At 38.4% G+C, this 16,961-nt stretch overlaps 1 protein-coding gene across 2 annotated transcripts in view; it reads left to right on the forward strand.

The window, feature by feature from the left end:
- Positions 1-16,961, forward strand: part of LOC124613121 (serine/threonine-protein kinase greatwall) — a 114,755-nt gene that overhangs the window by 93,585 nt on the left and 4,209 nt on the right. For both annotated transcript variants that reach the window (XM_047141734.1, XM_047141735.1), the window contains exons 10-11: positions 6,480-6,593; positions 15,674-15,886. In XM_047141734.1, coding sequence (XP_046997690.1) covers positions 6,480-6,593; positions 15,674-15,886 — 327 coding nt within the window. The remainder of the gene's footprint in view (positions 1-6,479; positions 6,594-15,673; positions 15,887-16,961) is intronic.

Consider the following 16,961-nt stretch of genomic DNA (forward strand, 5'->3'; position numbering starts at 1 on the left):
TCCAACAAACAACTCAGTTCATACATACAATACCAGGAACAAAAATGATCTGCACAAGGACTTAAAAGCACTTACTTCAGTTCAAAAAGGGGTCCACTACTCAGGAACACTCATCTTCAATAATTTGCCAGCAAACATAAAAAATTTAGTTAGAAATAAAGATCAGTTTAAAAGGAGCCTGAAAGACTTACTTCTGGACAACTCCTTCTAATCCACTGGCGAAATTTTTAATAGAAACAAATGATGTATTGTGTTTATTCATACTATTAGTATTGTTATTTCAGCTTAAAAAAATCGACATGTTCCACATCCACGAGGATCTCCTCACCACGGATCTATGGAACGAAAAAACTAATCTAATCTGGGTGAAGCCGTGGGTTTTACGACGACACGATAAAAGCATTCAACAAAACTTGTTACGTGAGCTTACAGTGGAAGACGTCAAGTCGTACATCAATTACTTAAGAATGGATGAGCATACATTTCTGTATGTGCTCAATGAATTGTATCCTCATATCACAAAGCACAATATTCACTTAAGAACTGCTACATCTTCAGAAGACAGGCTCACTATAACACTCCGATTCCTTGCTACAGGAGAGGGTTATGTTACGTTAGGTTAGGTTAGGTCAGGTCAGGTCAGGTTAGGTCTCCAATCTTCTTAATCTATTTTTGCATTCAGGGTGCCTCACGTTGTAAAGCGCCTCATCAGCTTCAGACATCTCTATTAATTTTGTAGTTGTCGGCACACACCAATTGTATTTACCGGCAATGGTTATAAAAACACTACAGACGACAGAACGCTGCAGCGATGCTAGCGCTCCATGTGGTAACATGTCACATTGCAGTGAACAGAAGACAGGCGGTTTCTTTGATCAAATATACAGCGAGGCCCTAGATTTGATCAAATATTTGACGACATTTGACAAAGTCCTTATTACACTATCAAATATCTTTGACAAAGATATTGGACAAAGATTTTGGACAAAGAAATTTGATAGTGTAATACCAGCCTATGCGTCAGGCGCTCCGTCCATATTTATACGGGTACTCTTCCTTTTTCACGTGATTCATCTGGTTTGAATCGATTGCTTATTTTGTTTGATCTGATAAGTGCCGTTTTCTCTGTTATAGGTGTTTACGTCACTCTAAGCTGAAAATGCATCACTGTACTGTGTCATGCATTGTTTGTCGCATTCTGATAGTGCGTGTTTACGGCCTGTTGCCGTTCGCGGCATGGCTTGCTTTTGTGTGCGCTACCGCCGCTTACAACTAAAAAGAGGCGAATCGTCTCGTTAGCGAAGCAATGTCAAGAGACTGCTATTTGTTGTTGCTTACAATGCTGCTTTCATTGAGAATGATCAACAAGAACCAAATAATAGGCTGCATATGATAGAACATGTTCTGAACGAGAGTTAGGCGAAAATTTTTCTCCGTTTGAAAATCTTTGTGGCCGCTTCTTTAGTACATCAAATTCTGCACAGAAATTAGAGTCATCTTAGATTTAAAAATCTAGTCAGTTGCCGTGGTTCATTTCTGACTGTATCACTATTAGGCTAAGAATAATACGAATATAAACATGACACGATAAGTGTATTCTTCCGCGTTTGCTGTTGTCTCACTCTAGTTTCGTAGTTTATTAGGCAGACAGGATTTAAATGAGATAGCAACAAATGCGGAAGAAAACATGGCAAAATGTTTATATTCGTATTATTCTTATGGTGAATGGTGAAGAGAATACTGCTTGTGATTCAGATTTCATCAGGTTACTATTAGCAACCATCTCTTCTCACAGGTAGGAAAAAATTCAGAACGTAGAGTTGGCCATATTGAAAAACATCCCAAACAGTCTTGCCAGTCGGATTTTCATAGTACATTGAAATTCTACTACATTCGAAGATGAACAATACGGAATTTGTATTTACTTCGTTGGATAATGTATGAAAATGCAGGGGTCGAAACTCGGGGCGGAGAAAAAAAAGCTCGTCTTCCACCTTTTTTTTTTTTTTTTTTTTAATTTATTTACTGACGCAGAGGTTGTGGCGCCAGTATTTATCTTTGTTACAAAGCATGCCTGTGTAGCGCTACATATATTTGACGGCAGAAGTTAGTTGTGGCGGCACCTACCAACATTTTTCAGAACTTCCGCTTGCTTTGCACTCGATTCTAAGCCGCAGGCGGTTTTTTGGATTACAAAAACCGGAAAAAAAGTGCGGCTTAGATTCGAGTAAATACGGTACCATCTGGACCGGAAGCCTTGCCTTTATTAAGTGATTTAAGCTGCTTTGCGACACCGAGGATATGTACTTCTATGTTTCTCATCTTCACACTTGTTCTTGATTGGAATTCGAGAATATTTACTTCGTCTTCTTTGGTGAAAGAGTTTTGGAAAACCATGTTTAATAACTCTGCTTTGGTGGCACTGTCATCAGTGACTTCACCGTTGTAATCGCGCAGTGAAGGTATGGATTGCCTCTTGCCACTGGTGTGCTTTACATATGACCAGAATTTCTTTGGGCTTTCTGCTAGATTCAGAGACAGAGTTTCGTTGTGGAAATTATTAAAAGCCTCTCACATTGAAGCACGCACTATATTTCGAACTTCTGCAAAACTTTGCAGCTGCAGTTTAGGGATCATACCTAAACTTGTCACATGACTTATTTTAGGTCGTACTAGGCAATTTGCACAGATGTTAGCGTAGTGTTGTGTTGTGATCCAAAAAGTTAATCAGCTCTTCACCTAGTTTGTCCCTAAACACTGTACACAGGAGCTTCCAAGTGACGAGAACCATTCTGGCTTTGGTTGTCTGTGGCAACAGTAGATACTGAATCTCACTGAACCCATCATAATTTTGTGCTATAGTGATCAAGAAAGTTGGTGTAAATGCATAGGCAGAGTTGTCATGTAGAATCTTTGGTATTCATTCATCTTTTTTTTTCCACAGTATGGAACAATTCATCTAGAACCCACTACATTACTCCTCATGCACATTTTCCCCTCCTTTGTTAAACTACTGTACCCATGTCTGTCCCATCTGCTCACTCCATTGTTACTGCATCCCACTGTGAATTGTCTGCACAGTTCTTGTATGCAACACTACTGTCTCTGTCCTGCTGATGGGTTCCACTGGAATACATGGCATAAACTGACGACTGAACTTGTTTTCTGAATACACTGACACTGTACTGCACTCAGCTGGGGAATTAAGGTTTTTAGTAAGTAAAATTACACGATTTTCTGGTGGTGCTAGTAGCAGTGTCCCATCTCTGATGTCCTTGGCATCCACAGTGTGCTAAAACCTGATCTTCCTTTGTAGTAACAGTATTGCCTTATGATAGACTGCAGTTGCCATGAAATACTTTGCATAGGGTAAGGTACTGTTGGAAGCATATGACACGACACTGAGGGGATTGAAATATTTTTGTATGTTAAATGATGCAACTGAAGGAAAAAAAATTGAAAAAATATCTGGATTTTTGATCCCTTCTTTACTGCTAAAATTTACTCTCGTATATAAATACTACACATTGAAAGTATATATAAAAATATGAGTTTTTTTTCTTTTTTTCCTGTAATGTCTTCTTCAGCATACAATAGTCAACACATTGTTTGATATTGTCCCTCATTTTATTCATCTTGTCACTCAAATACACACTTATATAACTGTGCATACTTTTCTTGTGTTCCACATTTCTAATGTATTGAGAATAAGAACTGCGAAGTTGATTACCTTGTGATCTACGTCAGTGCTCTTTGAGCACTGAATAACCTTCAATATATTTTCCTCTGTCATGATCAGCACTGTACACACATAATCAACTGCATGAAAAATCATCCATTTGTAATGTAGGACAGCCTAGTAATGTAGAAACTTCCCCCAAACATTTCGTTGATTGTTGGGTCAGTTTACTGTCCCCCCAATTCTTGATATGTCAAATAATGTGGTTTGGAGAATACTGCATGATGTTGACAGTTTACAGTCATCTTGATGTCGCCAAATTCCATTCACACTGAATATATGTAATGCATTTAAAAAAGCTGGTGGAACAGTTTCATTTTATTTCAGTTACGAGTAAACATTCTCAAATCATTTACTTTTGGTACTGAAATTTCAAGTTTTTGTGTAATGCTAGTATCTTAAAGGTGTAAAACACTTGTAGTATTTCAAGCCTGAAATACAAGCTTTATAGCTTTTAGTTTAATGTCTGGGTATACCTGCCAGCTATCAACAATACTTACAGCTTTATGTTTTCTCTTAAAACTCACGTATTAGGAATCCTATTAATGAACATAACGGCCGCCATAATACTTTTTTTGTTCGTTGTGAAGACAAAAATAAGCTAATAAACCTGATCGATGATGTGACTCCCAAAAGACAGTACATTTCTTCATCAGAGAAGTAAGATCTTATCATTTTAAACAATTGGTATTTCATTTCAAAATGGAAAAAAGTTACATAGTATTCAGTCGGGACCGGAGTGTTAAGTCATGTTAATAGAATTTTCAAGTTGAGCATTTTTGTGTTAAAAACAGCAATTTAATTGCTGTTAAGAAATACTTCAATTTCCGCTACTGCTTGTGTTTAACTAACATCCTCATGTGATTGGTGCCTAGGATACTTTATGGAGTGTATTGGTACATAGAAAACACTTTTAGTAGCATGTGGTGTTATGCCAAGGCTTGTGATATTCACTGTAAATATTAACATCGTGTTACTGCAAGTTTTCCTTTGATCTTTTCATTCAGTGGACATGAGGCTGCAGGCTAGAACATTATGGTACACGTAAATAAACTTCATGCATTTCTGGAAGGTCCTGGGGAATACAAAAAATATATTCATGTGGTGTGTGTGTGTTTTTTCATTATTTTTTATTTTTACTCTATTTATTTATTTTTATTTTATTTATTAATTTTTATTAATCTGAAGAGCTTTCTTAAAATGTTAACTGTGGTTTGAATCTCACGTATGTGCCTGTTGATCACTCAATACCTCAAATGCAGAGTGAATGGTTATCTTTTGTAACTTGTCCTGCTGTTTCTAAAAGAGTGTCATATAAGTTACACAGAAAATGAATAAACCTATAGAAATGTGCTCTGTAGCAAAGAGCAGTGAACAGCACAATGACAAGAATTCCTCCCCTCCCCCTCCCTCTCCCCTCTCTTTCTTTCTTTCTTTCTCTCCAATGGCAGGTGTGACTCCTTAAACAAGATTATGACTAATATCGTACCTGCCTTTCCCAGCCCAAGCTTGTGCTCCTACTCTAAGGACTTTGATGTCAGGGGAATATTTATGTCTACCTTGCTTTTTTGTAATATGCTCTATTTGGCAACTGTTAGGTATAACTTCAGTGGAGATTGGCTTTATACAACTGCATCAGAAATCGTAGAATAAAAGGCTTCTTGTACTTGCAAGTTTTGTGTGTGTTTCTGGGGAATTATTATTATGTAAGTAATTTAGTAATGGAGACAACACACCAGATAAAAACATTAGTTGTCAACAGGCAGACAAAAAGAAAGGAAAAAGAAAAAAAAAACTGAAACTTGTTTGTTTCGGACAAATCGTCTAACTGGGTGGATTAAACACACTTGCTGTCCCCTCCCCCCTCCTCCTGCCTACACCCCCCCTCACACACACACACACACACACACACACACACACACACACACACACACACACACACACTATCCGTGCCACTACATTGTATTGGCTGAACACACAGTGATGGCAGTTTTTCAAGTGGGCTGGGATAGGGAATTGTGTCATCTGTGGTGGTTAGATGGAGAAAGGAGTCATGGGAGGAAGGGTTGGCAAGGGGTGACTGACAGCTCATAAGCAGGCAGCAGGTGTGCAGCAGAATAATGCGGGAGGGAGAGGAAGTGGGGTGCTTGTGATGGGAATGCGACACATGGGCACTGGAACCAATAAGTTTGTGTAATGCACAATTATGACGACTTGGAGGTGTGGATTGGAAAGGGGGTGCCTGTTTGGTAGAGGTGTGGGTGTCGGGTGACCAGAGATTGAGGCCAGGAGTACTATGGGAGTGAAGGTTATGTGCTGCAAGGATAATTCCATCTATGTAGTTCAGAAAAGCTGGTGCTGTGGGGAAGGATTCAGATGGCATGGGTTGTGAAGCAACCATTGATCTCAAGCATATTATGCTTAGCAGAATGTTCTGTCACTAGGTGGTCAGCACCGCTTTTGACCACAGTTTGGCAGTGGCCATTCATTCCAGTGGATGGATGGTTAGTGATCTTTGCCACATACAGTGTTGTACAGAAATTGTGCCAAAGCTGGTGTATGACATGGCTGCTTTCACAGGTGTTTCTGCGTCTGACAGAAGACGATAAGCCTGTGACTAAAAGCCCTGGCAATTAGCATGGTTCAGTTGCTCTAACTGATGAGGGTGGGGCTTCTTTACAGCTGGTTCTTAACAGCGTGCAATTATTGTGACACTATTATTTATCTGTCCGTTTTGCAGGTTCTGCTGTTGACTGGTGGTCATTGGGAGTCTGCCTTTTTGAGTTCATGACAGGAATACCCCCATTTAATGATGAAACTGCAGAAGCGGTATTTGATCACATATTAGCTAGAGGTTAGTAATCTAGTGAGAAAAATAGTTATACTTAATTGGTATTTTATATTGTCGGATTTGTGTTATTTTCAGTTGTATTATGTTTCACGTCAAAATTGGAATTTGACACTAATATTTCTTACCATTGTGGTAGTTTTACATCATTTAGATGAACTGCATAGTTTTTTCTGCTTTATAGTTGCAAAGAAATGCATGTGGCAGTTTTGACGCTTCTTTACTGTTGAGCAAGCATGCTGGGGTATGGAGCATCCCACGTTTAGTTTCTTGCTAGTGGTAACGCTGCTGTTTGCGAGGGATTAGTAGTCCACTAGCTATATCTCTATTGTTTCCGATAATTTTTGGTTGAATGCTACTGGTGCATAAAGTACCTCCCACGCCTGGTCCTGTAAGTAAATATATATTTGGCATGTACACCCAGACATGCATAGTTATTTGTACCAGACAAATAGTTTGCAAAACTGATTAGTTTGTTAGTTATTCAGGGAAATGATGCCAGAAGAAACAGACCAAATTCTCAGGAGTTGTCAGTTATGTTGGATGGGTCAGATCATAGACTGCACAGCTGTGGCATGGTGAATTGGACGAGGCAGCGGGAGTAGTTGAAGAAAGTGAGCATGGCAGTGATTCTGAACATGACATCCTGTCTGTTACCGAAGTTGTCAGTTTTAATTAGAGTGAAAATGCAAATGTTGAGTTGACAAGAGATAACATTACAAAGTGGAGACACGTGAACACTTACACCAGAGTGAAGTTAGAAATAAGAATTTAGTGAATGTGCAGTGTTTTTTGGTGCTAGGATCAGTGCAGAAGACCTCAGTAATGAATTTTCTACTTTCCATAAAATGATAGACAACACTATGACATAATATTGTCACTCATACAGATTCATATGCGTGTAAAAAAATGTGAACCATTATAGTACATTCGTGATAGAGATGCAAAGAAGATGACACAAACCGAAAAACTTGGTTTACTGGGATGTTTGTATCTGACTGGAAAGAAGAAAGAACATCACACTAATTCACTCGAACTGTGGAACTCAGATGGAACAGGGAATGCAGGTTCTAAGAGCATGTAGAAGTTAAAAAAGATTTTTGTTTGTACTCTAATGTATGTGATTTGTTGATAAGGATGCATGAACTGAAAGAAGAAAAATGAAAGCCTAGATGATGATCATCCTTTCTTGCAGTTGTTAGTTTTCAGTTGCAGAAATTGATTCAACCCAGAGACCTTTGCAACTATTGACAAGAAATTGGAAGTCTCCTGAGGGCACTGCAATTTCATACAATATAATCCCAGTAAGCTTGCAAAATATAAAATCGGGATCTTTGCTATGTGCGACTCAAAAATATTTGTGGAGTAACTTGGGAATATGTTGTGGAAAACAAGAGTCTGGCGCATATCAGACTGCAGACAAGCCAAGTGACATAGTAATGTGCGCTATTCCTGACATTAAAGGTAGCAATAGGAAAAATCACATTTCATCATTGGTACACCAGTTACCCTTTGGCAACATATCTCCTAAAGAAGGAGCTCACTTGTATCGGCATACTGGAGGAGGACAAAAAAAGAAATGACAGTTGAATTTCAGGCAAGCAAGAATTGAAAAGTTATGTGTTCAAGTTACAGATTTCAAAAAGGCATCACTCTCACAGAATACATTCAAAAGAAAAACAAATCTGTGATATTGCTATCCATGGTGCAGGAACTACCAAAACTTGATGATAGAACAAACAAGCCTGAAACAGTAATGGACTACAACATGAGAAAAGGGAGTGGTGATACCAAACGTCAGTTATGTAATGTTGATAATGCCTTGTGCACAACTTGGTGATGGCCAGTGAACATCTTTTACTTTTTCTTGAATGTAACAGAAACCAATGTACAAATCTGGTCTTCCTCAAATCCAAAAAAGCCCACATTATACAAGAATTTTTGAAGAATTTAGCTGTGGCATTGATTAAGCAACATCTAGCCAACAGATCCAGAATAATGTGTGTGCCTGGTGAAATTTCGGCACTCTTCATTAAATATCGAGAAGCCTTGGTAAAGTAAGATAAAGAAAGATGTATGTCTGTCTGCTTCTCAAGGATCCACAAACAAAAAACATGGAAGGTGTGTAACTTGAAGCTGAACTGAAGATATATTGACAACCATTATATGTAATATGTTCAAAAAGTTAGGTTGGAAGAAACATGAGACAACTGTTTACACTTGCAACAGTTGTAATAACTAAGCCCTTTTTAACGACTGTGGCTTACACTCACGAGGCCTAAAATGTAAGGGACCTGTTCTAAACTGAAAAATAAAGTAAGTAAACCTGAAGTGAAACCTTTTGTATTAACTTTTCTTGAAAATACTTAAATTTTATCCTAAAAAGTGCAAATAATCAATCAGGTTTACAAAAAAACAGAATTAAATGCTCAGTAACAGTATTCACAAAATAACTTCTTTTTTGCTTCAGAGTTTGAGATCATGTTATGTAAATTATGTTCCAATTATAAATACCACAAGCACCAGCTCGACTAATGGAAATATGCCATACCTGCTTGATGGTTAAGTGCTTTTAAATAAGTGTTGACAAATTCGGGAGATCACAATCTGTTAAATGTTGCTAGAAGAGGAAACCATATTTCATGGAGCACCACTCTGTCACTCTTTCGCTGAGATCTTCCACCTTAGTACACTGAAAGGTGGTGTGACACATGTTGAATCCACTTTCTAACCTTTCCCCTCCCCCTGCCCCCAACTCTTTTGTGAGTATGTGCATGGCAGCATGGGTTCCAAGCCATTGCTGTACTTCTTTCTTTCCTGTTCTGCAATTTTGCTTACTAACTACGTCTTTACTCAGTTATTTTCTAGGACAGATTTGCTGCTGAACCTACTTCACTCATTGTAGGACATCAGTTGTGGCTTTTCCCAGTTTGTTCCCTTTATTTTGCACCAAATATTTTGGTTAACTTTTGTTCAGCCCCCACATCTGAGTTTGACCTCCACCTTCAACCAAGAAATTAACAGAATGTGCAAGCCTAGAGAGATATGTCACCAAATACCAGCATAGTAGCTAGTCCGAGTGGGGGTTTGTCAGGTAGCTGTGCTGTGGTAACCCCATGACTGCATATGGAATACACAATTCGTGCCCAACTTGTTACTTCCTCTCAAATGCAGAGGAGTGGGCATCTGTCTGTCTGGGGACACTGGTGCACACAATCCTCTGTCTTGCACTGCTTGCTCTGTTGTATTTCTCTGGGTCTCAAGTTAAGTGGGCATCCTGGAGAATGAACTGACCAACCTTGTGGTTAGAGAAGTGATTAGTAACCCAGCATTTGCTTTGATGATCCCAGGTGCAGATCTGTGAGTGCAAATAATACCTCATCTCACTCAGAGATGGAACATTGTCCGATGAGCTAATGCATGTTAGGAGAGATTAGTGCTGCATGACATTCCCCTTTCCACTCATCCCAGTAGGAATACACCATCTTATGTCACTTTTGCATCAGTCATAACAAATTAACTCCTGATGAGAATTCCAGGTTGTATGACCATAGTCCACGGAATTTTTTCGTTCCTAACATATCGTCCGGAGCTGCACTGGACATTTTCGGTGGTGCTCATGGTTCCTCCAAGTCTTACTGACTGGTGGGTCAGATGTCAAAGAGTGACATAAATACTATGGAAAATGTACATTAAAATATTTCAATTTTTGGTTCAATAATGCTCTTTACTTGTAACACTGACAACAATGTTTCCATTGTCAGCAGGAAGAACCACTACCTCTTCATCTGTATTTAAATCATTGAGAGCCTTTGTCTCACATTTTGTTAAATTTCTTTCCAAAGGTCTACTGCATCACAGTACTGTGGTGGTTTCGATTCAAATTGCATGTGCAGTTTCTTTGAGAAGTGTTCGTGTACCTGCCATTAATAGAAGGTGAGAGAAATGCTCTCATTTTATGGACCACCTTGAAGGGCTAACTTTGGCACCTGAAGGTATTCCTGTAAGTTTTGACATAAGGTCTTTATTCACTATGATTCCAATTAACAAAGTTACGATTTATATAGTGGCTGTGTCACCAGGGGATTTGACTGTTCCTTTTAGAAATTGCATTACATTTAGTTAGTTCCAGTGGAACAGTGAATTTTATGAGCAAGTTGATGGTGTCGCAATGGGTAACCCACTGGGTCCTGTGATATTGAAAATATTTGAACAATCAGCTCTAGAAAAATCAAGTAAGAAACAGTCTTGATGATATCAGTTTGTGGATGATACTGTTGCAGTTTGGTCACATAGTAAAAAAGCTTTGGAAAAATTGTTTTGTCATCTAAATAACATAAATCCAAAAATCCAGTTGGCCATGGAAATGCAAAATGACAACAGAATATCCTTCTTACAAGTTTTATTTCTGATACAGACTGATGGAAGGTTGAAACATAAAATTTTTTATGAAGCCACACATGTGGACAGATATTTGCTTAAGAACTCCAACGATTATCCACAACAAAAGAGGGGTGTCATTAAAAGTCTTGTCAATAGAGCCAGAGGAATTTCCACACCGGAACGCGTGGTCACCAGATTAAAACATTTGAAGGAGAGTTCCAAGAAAAATTGCTAGTCAGGAAAAAGCAAATAGTGCTCTTAAGATCAAATTACAGTATGGCAAAAAACAATAATAAAACACAGCAATGGTAGAACACAGTTTGGTATCTCCCTTTTATATATATAAAAAAAAGTAAGTGATCAGATCAGAAAGAGTCTAGAAAGAGTCTACTGAAACATAATGTCAAATCAGTTTTTAGACTAGACTAGACCAACTAAGAAAATATGTCAAACATTTTGATCTGTAAAGGATAAATGCACTCCTTTGTCAACATGCATGATGTGTAAAATTCTGTGTACGTTTGGTAAGGTTGACATTGGAACTATGAGAGGTATGAATACACAGCTGAAGGAACATATGTTTACTTCCAACTAGGGAAAAAATAAAAATTGGCTGTGGCACAGCATGCTCTTCAGTCTGGAAATTATGAAGTTTTCTGAAACCAATATTTTGTCTTCAATTATGAACTATGGCTACATAGAGAAGCCATCGAAATATATAAACATGGGATAATCGTAACAGAAAAGAAGCCATGACCTATGGGCAGTGACTCTACAGAACAATAGAGAAGTTTTATCTTTGACAGAACAATCGATGGTTAAGTTTTACCTCTGACAAGAATTACCTCTGCTGATCATGTCCCTTTTCCACACTATTTGTCAGACTCTGACGTCTGACCCATCAGTCATTAAGACTCAGTGGTACCAGAAGCACCTCTGCAGGTGCAGGTCTGGACAAAACGTTAGCAACAGAAAAGTTTCATGGGCCTTGGCCATACAACCCGGAAACTCTCCGGCAGCCAAAACAGAGTAACCCATACTTTTTCTTATGTAATGAGCTGTCCCCATGTTGTGGTTGTGTGGATCCTTACAGATATTAAATCTTATTGTGGCTGTTCTGTCTTCTGCCCAAGGCTCTGATGACCTTGCTGCTTAGTCACAAGCGGCTCTGAGATAACAGGTATTAAACCATGCTGAAACATTCATATTAGTACATGATGTAGCCTTCATGCGCAGCATTGCAGATGCTGTCTGTGGCATCTAGTCAGTCTTACAGATAGTGAATACTATCCTGGGACATTTTTTGCCATATCTTCTCGACCTGTTCATGTAGTTCTGTAAGAGTTGTTGGTTGAAGGGTCACACAAGTCATTTCTTGTCCCACCATATCCCACATCTGCTTGACTGCAGACAAGTCTGGAGTTTGTGCTGGTCAAAGAAATTGCTGCAAGTCTTGCAGAGCATGTTGAATTTCATTTGGCAGTCTGTGGGTGAGCATTATCCTGTTGGTACAAATACATCACTTTCCTGTTGCAAGAACAACAAAAGAATGGGTTTAACAACATTCTACATGTACTGAGTGCTGGTTAGCCCCCCCCCCCCCCCCTTCCCCTCCCACAGAATCACCAAAGGTGAACAAGAGTTGTAGTTCATCACACCCCAGACCATAAGACCTTGGGTGGGGCCAATGTGTCTTGGATGAATTCACTTTGAGACAATGCTCGTTACATCTACATCATAAATGCAAACAATCATGACTTGGATACAGGCAGAATGTGCTTTCATCACTGAAGACCACAGTGCACCATTCCATCTTCCAAGTGGTCCTCTGATGGCACCAGTTGAGCCTTAAACGTTGATGCCGTTGTATGAGGTGTGCATGCCCATAGTCCCTCTTCTAATTACTGGTGTGCAACAGTTCATGTTGATACATCTGGGTTCACAGGCCCTTTTCTCTGTGTTGTGGTAAGTGTGCAATCTACCATTGCTGCCATTAAAATACGATGATCCTGGCGAGGATCTGTGCTATGTGGACATCCAGCCTCATATAGAGTTGTGAGAATGTTCATGTGTCGACTAAGACCAGCATCGATGCACAACTGACACAGCATGTCCAACTTATATGGCAGTGCTCCGAAAGGACCATCTCACTACATGGAAGGGGACAATTTTGACCCCTTTCAAACTTGCCCAGTTGGCTATAGGAAGCACAAGTGTATTTCCGTGGCGTGGTTAACTGCTTGCTTCACACATTCGCACCACATTGGGCCTTCCAGCTGTGAGCATTCCCTATTAAAGGGTAAACTCAGAGTGTGCTCTGGTATCTATGCCACTATGCTCTCTATTGTCACACACTGTTGAAACCATTATCAGTACATCTACTACCCCCAAGTGGCATATGCCATCATTGGGTCAAAATCAGTCTTGTATTTCCAAGTGCACTATTTTTGGCAGCGTATTTATAATCTCTTTACTGTAACTACTGATTTTGTGTGTGGGCTGCTTCATATTTCATGTGTGAAGTTTTTGCTTGATTCGGCCACCAGAGGCCACCCGGCCTGCTAATACGACAGCAGTTGCATGCAGAACTAATGAATATGTAGGCCAGAGTGCAAGGCTCCTCCAGCCACTTGTGTAGTGTTAATTGTATTATACCTTGTCTTCGATGTGTGTACGGTATACTGTTTGAGCAATAAATTACTGTGTTCGTGGGTTAGAACACCCTTCTTTTGTTTAATTCTTTGTCTGCTTAATTTTGTTCATACTGTGGTAAGAATTTATGTTTTAAATGTTTGTATGACAGTTAGCATCCAAAAAAATGTATGTCTTGCAACAAAAAAATACATTTTTCACGCCATTGCACAGCACTATAAATGGATTTTTTGTCTTTTGTTATTTTAACTGATAGCTTGGCATTTTGAAATGTGTGAATATTATGGTAGATAAATAAAAATAATTAAATTCACGTGCACAGAGATTCCAAGTGGAAAAAGAATGATAGGGAGAAGAAATTAGATCAATTGAAAAAGTTAATATGGTAATTAAAATGATGTGACATAGAAACAGGAATAAAAAATACCTTTAAACTAATTAATTGAATAAAAATAATGACCAAAGTCATTTGATAAGGATTTGAAAATAAACAATTTCAAAATGTCTGACTAGATTTAAAACCGCAATCTTTCCCATATAAGAACTGAAACTTAAACATTGCGCTACAGAACCTGTCTGTACAATAGTCTCTTTTTTTAAAGCTGTAAAGCAACACATGAAATTCAATTTTTTTCCCCAATTACTCACAAACCAGGACCCACGAGGATGAATGGCTGCAGGATGCAAAACCTGGGACTTAAATCTACATCACCATATAGATGGTTTCAAAAATTCAACCCCGTCACTGAGGGCCTCTCCTTGTAAATGAAATGTAAATGGGAAGAGTTCCACACTACATTTTTGTGATTGTATATTCATCTTTACTTTGGTTTATTGTCTCAGACTGTAATCTTTGCAAACTGATTAACAGAAGTAATTGTTTTCATGAAAATGCATACTTCATTCTCCAGTATACACTAATTTAACTATATATACTTTCAACTTTCTATTTGCATCCAAGGCAGAAAAGTGCAATGTTTCATTCATCTTAATAGTACCAAAGATGTTCCTTCACATGTAGACTCAGTGTTCCATGAAACATATGTCACATCACAAGGTCAAAATGACACTGTGTTACTCCATGTACTTTCTGCAGGTAATACAAATTAAAGATCTTTGAAATTTTTGTATTTATTCATTTTATAGAAAACTGTGGATGAATTGAGTTGACTTTTGTTGTAATTGCCCATCAGCTTCAACTCACTGTGTGCGCTGGTATTCATAAGTGTGATAGAGAAAGTACAATGAGTTATTGAGATGACTGCCACTATCTCTGAGATTGTCATGTAATATTTTCTATGAAATTCTAGAAAATTGTCATTCTGCTTTGTCTACATTTATATTGTAAATAATTACATTACATGTTCCTTATAATTCTAGAAGTTGAGGTGTGAACATGGATTTCTGAAAGACCAAACATTTTTATTTAATTGGATAGATAAAAAATCTACTCACCAAGCGGCGGCAGAACACATACGTAAAAGACAGTTGTAATTGCAAGCTTTTGGAGCCAGTGGCTCCTCCTTCAGACAGAAGGGTTGAAGGGGAAGGGGAAGGAAGAAGGGTGAAGGGAAAGCACTGGAGAGGTGTAGGAAAAGGGTTAGGTTTTGGTAAAGTCACCCAGAACTGCAGGTCTGGGGAGACTTATCGTATGTGGTAAGAAAGTATGGTGTCCTCGCTGATCCGCAGTTTCGGGTGACTTTCCCAAAATCTACTCCTTTTTGTAGACATCTCCAGTCCATTTCCTTCACTCCTCTTCCTTCCCTTCAACCCCTCTGCTTGAAGATGGAGCCATTGGCTACAAAAGCTTGCCAATTACAACCGTATTTTATGTGTGTGTTCTGCCGTTGCTTCGGGAGTATATTTTTTATCCATCCAGTTAAATAATTTTTTCAATAATTGATTGTTTTCATTGTTGTATTAGACCAAACGTTTTGTAATACAACTGACAGGCATCTAGCTTCTTGCTTAGGAAGTCTTTTAAATAATTTGATATTGAGAATTTGTACAGTTTTTAAATTAAATGTGACTTGACTTGTAATATTTTCCAGAAATACCATGGCCTACAGGCAGTGAGGAACTATCACAATCAGCTCAAAGTGCCATTGATTCTTTGCTTACACTTGATCCACTAAAAAGGCCAGCATCACTGGAAGTAAAAAGGATGCCGCTTTTTAGTGGTATAGACTGGGAGCACTTGCGTGAGATACAAGCGCCTTTCATCCCACAGCCAGATGGGAATACAGATACTTCTTACTTCAGTGGTGAGAAGGAGAAATCAGTTTTTCTTGTAGTTATGTCTTGCCCTTTCTTTCATTTTTTCATATGTTAGTATGATTTAAATACCAAACATTGTTGAGGCTTTAATGTGGGATAGAATACAGAAGAAAACAGTGTGATAATATTTGCAATATACTTGGTGTTCATCTTGGTGATGCTAATGTGAGAAGAGAGTGCATATTTGTTGATTCATAACTATGACACAGTACTGAATTGAAACAAATAGTACTGTAAATGATAGCATTAAACTGAATTAGTACTGGTTTACTTTAAATGAGAAACAATTTAACAGAATCCTATTTGTATGCAATAATACCTTTTCACTGGCTCATGGCTTGGAACAAATTTTGCATTATTTGAGGAATGAGCGTTTCATACAACACAAAAAGCTTGGCACATTTGTTGCTAATTTTTCTGAAACACTGCAGAATTGATGAGAATTATTTGCACTATGGGCTGTATAAAATAGTAGTGCTCAGTACTTGGTACCATTCTATTCTTGGCATTTGTGTTGATCACTTATCAGCCTTGTCTGATATGAGGTTTGTCTGGAGAAAGTAATTCCACTAATGCCATAAGAAGTAATTTATTGATTGAAGTGGTGCAATACATAAGTTTTTCAAAAATGACACTCCTGCATCAATACATACCTGTCAATGATATTACAGGGTGTTTACGACCCGGGAGATCCGGGAAAGACCCGGGAATTTTTTCATCCGAGAGAAAACTGGGAAAAACCTGGGAATTTTTTAGAATTCTGGGAATTTTTCATTGCTTTAGTTTTCAGTTAATTTTTTGTAATTTTGACTGGTAAGAACCGATACTCTAACAAAGGATATTACTGTATCCCGCCACTGCAGAATAATACTGCAACAACATTACATGAACGAGAGAATAAAACTAAAATTGCAAAGGAAATGCACCATATAAAAAAAACACAGAGCTCATACAAGTGTCTGCCAACAGCAAAATGTGTGAAAGACTATGTAATGCTTCGTAACACAAAATTACCTCCGATGTTCATGATGTCACAACTGTTTACATTAGATCCATTTAAGC

The sequence above is a fragment of the Schistocerca americana genome, chromosome 4 (genome assembly GCF_021461395.2).
Source record: "Schistocerca americana isolate TAMUIC-IGC-003095 chromosome 4, iqSchAmer2.1, whole genome shotgun sequence".
NCBI classification, from domain to species: domain Eukaryota; kingdom Metazoa; phylum Arthropoda; class Insecta; order Orthoptera; family Acrididae; genus Schistocerca; species Schistocerca americana.